The sequence below is a fragment of the Daucus carota genome, chromosome 3, assembly GCF_001625215.2.
Source record: "Daucus carota subsp. sativus chromosome 3, DH1 v3.0, whole genome shotgun sequence".
In the NCBI taxonomy this organism is placed as follows: domain Eukaryota; kingdom Viridiplantae; phylum Streptophyta; class Magnoliopsida; order Apiales; family Apiaceae; genus Daucus; species Daucus carota.
Genome location: NC_030383.2, coordinates 13,689,551 through 13,696,253, shown reverse-complemented (window position 1 = coordinate 13,696,253; position 6,703 = coordinate 13,689,551). Strand labels below are relative to the sequence as shown.

Here is a 6,703-nt window from a genome sequence, read left to right as displayed (position 1 = left end):
GAACATACCAACGAGATTTAAAGTTGTTTCATGGGTTTAGTGGTAGATATTCATGCTTTCCAACATGTTTCTCTACTTGCTTACAAATAAATTTGCTTAGTTTAATTCTTAGTTAATCATTAGTTTATTAAAAACCCCAATTATTATCTTTTAATAAAATATAAGTTAAGTGAGCCCTTGATCCTTGGCGTTGAACGATTCCCTTACTTTCACTACATTATATACGACACAAAAGGGTTTAAATTGGTTCACACCAATTTTTGGCGCCGCGCCGCCGGGGATTGAAATTTGCTTTGCTTTTATTTTGTGTTAGTTTTTGTCGTTGTGGTTTAAACGGTTTGTGTTTTCAGGTACATGGTTAAAACCCGTACATCTGAAGAACCTCTTGAACCGTTTGAAGACAATCCTGAGAAGCTCTTTCGTAAGAAGAGTGAGACCGAAAAAGATCAATTAGACAAGGAAAGTGAAGGGAAGATCATTGTAGTCGATATGGCTATTATACCTACACTTCGTGATGATGTTGCTGTCTCGGTTGCTAATATTGGCCATTCATGTATGGTTTATCCTAATCCTGCTTTGGGGAAAAGCAACAGTTTTGAAATCAAGCAAAATTTGCTCATGAGACTACCAGTCTTCCATGATCTTCCAACTGAGGAACCTAATCAACATCTTTCTAGGTTCGTGACTATTGTGGAAAGCATGGGACCTGACATGGCAGACCCTCAAATTCTGAAGATGAAGGCTTTTCCATTCTCTCTTGATGGATCAGCTCTTGACTGGCTAGAAGAATTGCCAGTGGGTTATATTACTTCTTGGGAGAAACTGGCCCAGGAATTCTTGCAGAAATTCTATCCGGCCACTCGAGTCATGAACATGAGAAGCCAAATAGCTGGAATTCATCAAAATGCCACTGAAACTTATGCTGAATATTATGCAAGATTCCAAAAGCTACAAAAGAGATGCCCACAACATGGATTTTCTAAAGGGAGTCTTCTTCATTTTTTCTATCAAGGTCTTCATGAAGGTGAAAAGAAACTCTTGAATTCAGCTGTTGGTGGTGCTTATGTAGATTTATCTCATGATGCTGCGGAGAAACTAATTGCTAAGGGAGCTGCTAATGAACTTCAATATGGTAGTCGTGCAAGTTCTGGCACTACTCAGGGAGCTCAATCTGATCAAAGGTTCTCAAATATTGAGCAGAGTATTGAAAAATTGAATGCATTACTATTGAGCGGTAAAGCACCGAAAGCTCAAGTCTGTGGTATTTGCTCAACTCAGGGACATTTTACTGATGCATGTCCTACATTGGTTGAACCTACTTTAGAAGATGTTAATGCTATTGGCTTTGGAAATCAAGCAGCAAATCAGTTTTCGAACACTTACAACTCAAGATGGAAGGATCATCCCAATTTGAGGTATGGGAACACTAACAATGCTTTGAATGGGTTTCAGTTTCAAAACAATTCTACACCATCTGGTTTTCTACAAAGGGGTCAAGTCCCTCAAAGCTCGAACAATGATAACACTATTGAGAAATTATTGTCCAAGTTGGTTGACGGGCAAACAGAGATGCAAAAACAGTGCACTACAAACTCTCAAGATATCAGGGATATGCAAAAGCAGTGCATTACCAATTCTCAAGACATTAGAGAGATGCAAAAACAACTTGGGGATGTGATTAAGAAAATTAATCAAGAACATGAGCCTGGAAGGTTGCCTGGAACTACACAACCAAATCTGAAATTCGAGCATGCTAACATCATTACTACTAAGAGTGGCCGGAATGTCATTCCCACTCAGAAGATATTGGAAAATCAAGTTGATAAGCGTGGCATCGAAAGAGACCCAGCAACTGAAACAGCTTCACATAAAAAACCAGATGAAGCAAAGGAGAATTCTCAAGCCAAGGAGGATAGTCATGAGAATGAGGATGAAGCTGAAATTGTGCACAACAATTCTGAGGAGAAACATACTTCTCCAATTTCTGCTAGTAAGTCTCTTAAACCTTCAAGTTCGGTTATTACTAATAGTCGCTTCGATTCTGTCCCTTTCCCAGCTAGGTTGGTTCAGACAAAGAAGAGTGCATTAGAGACAAATATTTTGGAGACTTTTCGCAAGGTTCACATTAATTTGCCTTTACTGGAGTGCATTCAAAACCTCCCAGCATATGCCAAGGTATTGAAGGACTTGTGTACTAAACGAAGGAGGCTCAAGGGGAGTGAAGTTGTTGAGATGAAGGAGAATGTGTCTGCGGTTCTACAAGGAAGGTTACCAAGGAAATGTAAGGATCCAGGAAGCTTCACTATTCCTTGCACCATTGGTAAATCTAAATTTGAGAATGCTTTACTTGATTTGGGTGCGTCAATTAATGTTATGCCATCTAGCTTGTATGAGAAATTGTGTATTAAAACTAAACTTAAAACAGATGGTGTTACAATTTTATTAGCTGACAGATCTCACGTTTACCCGAAAGGTGTTTTGGAGGATGTTCTTGTGCAGGTTGGCAGGTTTTAATATCCGGCTGATTTTTATATCTTAGACATGGGAGATGCGATTAATGCACAACTTATTCTTGGTAGACCATTCATGTGTACTGCTCAAACAAGAATTGATGTTGCAAAGGAAGAGCTCAGTATGGACTTTGATAATGAAACTATTAAGTTCAACATGTTTGAGATGATGCGATATCCCGTGGATACTGAGACGTGCTATACAATGAGTACAACTGGCAACATTGCTCAAAAATACTTTGAGCTGATGAAGGATGATGCATTAGAAACAGTGATATCTCAAGGCATTGGTGTTGATAAGGAAGGGAATCCTCAAGTTCTTGAGGATGTCTATGTCACTCATACAGATAGAATTATGGAGCAGTGCAACGCCTTACAAGGAGCAGAGAGCTTTACAAGAGAACATAACTTTGTACTCCCTAAAACTTCTATTGAAAAGCAGTTGCCTTCAGTTGTTCAAGCACCACAATTGGACCTTAAGCCATTGCCTTCCCATCTCAAGTATGTTTTTCTTGGGAAAGACGAGACACTACCAATCATTATCTCATCAAATCTCACATCTGTGCAAGAAGAAAAAGTGGTGGAGTTGGTCCGTAGTCATATTAAAGCTATTTGTTGGAGTTTGGCGGATATTAGGGGAATCAGCCCCACACTATGTGTTCATAGAATTCACTTGGAAGAAGGTGCCAAACCTGTGAGAGTTCCTCAACTGCGACTTAATCCTCCTATGATGGAGGTTGTGAAGAAGGAAGTCATCAAGCTTCTAGACAATGGCATCATCTATCCTATTTCTGATTCTAAGTGGGTTTCTGTTAGGTCCAAAGTATCGTAGAAGGGGGGGTTGAATACGATACTCACTACAATTTAAAATTCTTTCGAATCTTGCGGATAAATAAATTGCAGTCCTGTAATGGGTTTCGTGTTCCGGATATTTATTGGGTCGGTTTCTGAGGATATGAAAATATTAAACCAACACACAATATTTTCCAAGGTATATCTGTATATTGATAAATACCTCGAAGGTGCTATAAATCCAAACCCGAAGGTTGGCTACAATGACCACTCCTCTAAATATTACAAGCCCTATCCACTACAAATATTTATGGTACAAAACTAGGCTAGGGTGTGTATATATTTGAGAGAGTTTGTGCATAGCACTTGGCCATCCATCCCGAAGGATGATGTAAATTGTGAGAACCACAATCACATATTTATAGGCTTTCATAAATTAACCATGGTTAACGAGTTCGTCCTGGACGACTTGAGTTCGTCCTGGACGGATTCGATTTAACAAAATAAATCTAACTCCAAGAAACTGAACTTGCGCCAATTTGAAAGTCAAAGGTTGCGCCGGTCAAAACTTGCGCCTCCATACTCCTTCACTGTGTTGCCTTGTTGCTTCAGTACTTGGAGAAATTCCAAGTGAAGAAAGTTGCGCTGTTTGCACAAGTCAAACCTTGCGCCTTGAGGCTGGTCAAAGATTGCGCTTACATGGCTTCACTGTGTCATGAACTTAGATTAAAAATCTAAGTGAAAGTTGCGCCATGATTTCCATGTATTATGTGGGTGTGTGGCGCCAACTTTGACTCGGTCAAAGTTTGCGCCCCAATTTTGCTTCCCAATTACTCAGCCAAGACTTAGAAATAATTCTAAGTAAAAACTCCAACTTGTGCTCCATAGTGAAGGTGTTCCCTTGTTCTCTCTCATCTCTTGGGACGAACTTTGACTTTGGTCAAAGTTTGCTCCACAAGAGTGCATTGTCTTCACTAGTGATGATACTTAGAAAAATTTCTAAGTTAGAGCAAGGTACACCACTGCATGAATGGTTTGGAGGCGCAAACTTTGACTTGGTCAAAGTTTGCTCTCCAAGTGAAGTTGCTTCCATGGTGTTGTATGTATGTGACTTAGAAAATATTCTAAGTCCAATTCAAACTTTCTCCATAGTGAAGGTGCTCCCTTGTTCTCTCTCATCTCTTGGGGACGAACTTTGACTTGGTCAAAGTTTGCTCCTCAAGAGTGTAGATACTCCATTGTGATGTACTTAGAAAATCTTCTAAGTGAGGAAGAGCTGTTGACTTCGGTCAAATGTTGTTCCTCACATGGTAAGAGCTTTCCTTGTTATCACTCCTTTGACTGAGATTGACTTGAGTTTGCTCCATCCATATATTTATATTATATTATATTCATAATATTATATAAATATATGTATAAATAAAGATATATATATAAATGTATATAAATAATATTTATATAAACATAGTAATATATATATATACATATATTTAAATATATTCTCATATATTTAAATATATATAATATACATAAAATTATATGTAAATATAAATATAAATATATATAGGGATATATATATAATTACTTATAGATATAAATATATACATATTTATGCACATAATATAATATATATATATACACTTAAATATATAAGTGTTTATGCAAAATATAAATACATATACTATATACATATATATTTATTTAAATATATATACATATAAATATACATATACATATGTTTAAAAACATATATACATATATATTATATATATTATATTTAATTAAATATACATATATACATATATAATTATATTTGTACATATACAAATATATAAGTGTACACATATATAAAATGTCACTTCCTGATATGGCTTTCTGTGGAAGCTTTGACATATGGCATTTGAGCAGTAAGCTTTGGCATAACTGGCATTTGGCTTGACTTGGCTTTGGAACAAATGACTTGATATGACTGGATCAATTCTTCGATCGATAAATACTTTGCAAAGCTCCGTACGTGCTGACGCTTAGTGCACTGGTCTGGTTCACAAGCGACTAACACTGAAGTTAAACATTGTACCGTCTTTGTCAGCAAACATTGATCAGTCGGTTCCGGGTTAGTTTATGCTTCAGTTTGTTGATTATAAATAACCAACCAAGATATATAGAAATATCTTGCTTCAGGGGTTGCACTGAAATCTTTCGAGTATTTGGACAACATCTTCATTGCTTCCACAATCTTGAATACTTCAATCTTTATTCTTCACTGAGGCATGAACATATTAATGAACTTCTTCCAGTGAACTTATTCCTTCAAGAATATAGATGGCTTCTTCAACCTTTGTCTTCGTATCTTCCGATTCCGGTGCAGGCGTAGTGTTATTTACTTGTCCTGTTCTATTGTTGAGTTATCATCCCTATGTAACAGATAGGGTTGTCTTTACATTTAGACTTACAATCTCCCCCTATTTGTTTGTTAATCATAACAAGCAAATCCTCTGGAGGATAACTCAACTAACACTAGAAAAAGTAAAGTCCTGGACTAGTAAATAATGCTACAAAGTTTCTGGATCATATAATACATTTCCAGATTTCATGAATAGAAATAACAGATGTGCATATCACCTTTATTTCTCTGGTCCTTTCTTACCTGCCAGATAATCCTCGTAGTTTGTCTTGAAGAGAATTCAAAACATTCCATTATGCAAAGAACAATCAGCAGCTTCATTGAATTCTTCAGTGGTAATGAATAAGTTCCTTTCTACCACTTACTGAAGAATAGGTGTATCACCTTATACTTCTCCTCCCGTTACCTTGATCAGGTTCCCCTTAGTGATAAGTAGTTGTCTCCCCTTAGATGAAAGATCAATCCTCCTCCTTAGTTGAAAGAAGAATCTCCCCCTCAGTAGTACACAGCTAAAGAGTAGTTTAATCCCCCTTAGTTGTAGACAGCTAAAGAAAGCTAACTTACTTTTTCTTCCCCCTTTCATATATTCTCCCCCTAAATATATTCTCCCCCTTAGTTGTGGAATCCTCCAAGGATATGTGGTATCAAATAGGTCAAGGAACGTGTACAATACTTCCTGTACCAAAAGATAATCTCCCCATAGAGAACTAAACAACGCTAAAGCTGGGGTCGAAGAAAGAGTTCAGAGGAAGGGTTTACTTTGATTGGGTTGGTCCCTATGCTGAAAGAATAGGTTCCAAACGGAAAAGTAATGAATAAGAACTGACATTCCAGTAACAACATCCACTTTGTCTTTAGGTATAAATTTGGTAATTAGTGGGTGTCTCACTAAAATGTTCTGCAGGTGTATCACTCAACACTCAATTTTCTCTCGGTTTTTGGGTAAGGGTGTCACTCACGAGTTCTGTAAGTGTATCCCTCCACACAAATACTGAGC

At 37.2% G+C, this 6,703-nt stretch overlaps 1 protein-coding gene across 1 annotated transcript; it reads left to right on the top strand.

Annotated features, from left to right (window-relative positions):
- The first annotated feature begins 354 nt into the window (after positions 1–354).
- On the top strand, positions 355–2,514 carry LOC108203220 (uncharacterized). The gene has a single exon (XM_017371976.2). The coding sequence runs from the start codon at positions 355–357 to the stop codon at positions 2,512–2,514; it is 2,160 nt and encodes a 719-aa protein (XP_017227465.2).
- The last annotated feature ends 4,189 nt before the right edge of the window (positions 2,515–6,703 follow it).

Coding starts and splice junctions, on each gene's coding strand:
- LOC108203220 (XM_017371976.2), top strand. CDS start 355: ATGGTTAAAACCCGTACATCTGAAGAACCTCTTGAACCGTTTGAAGAC.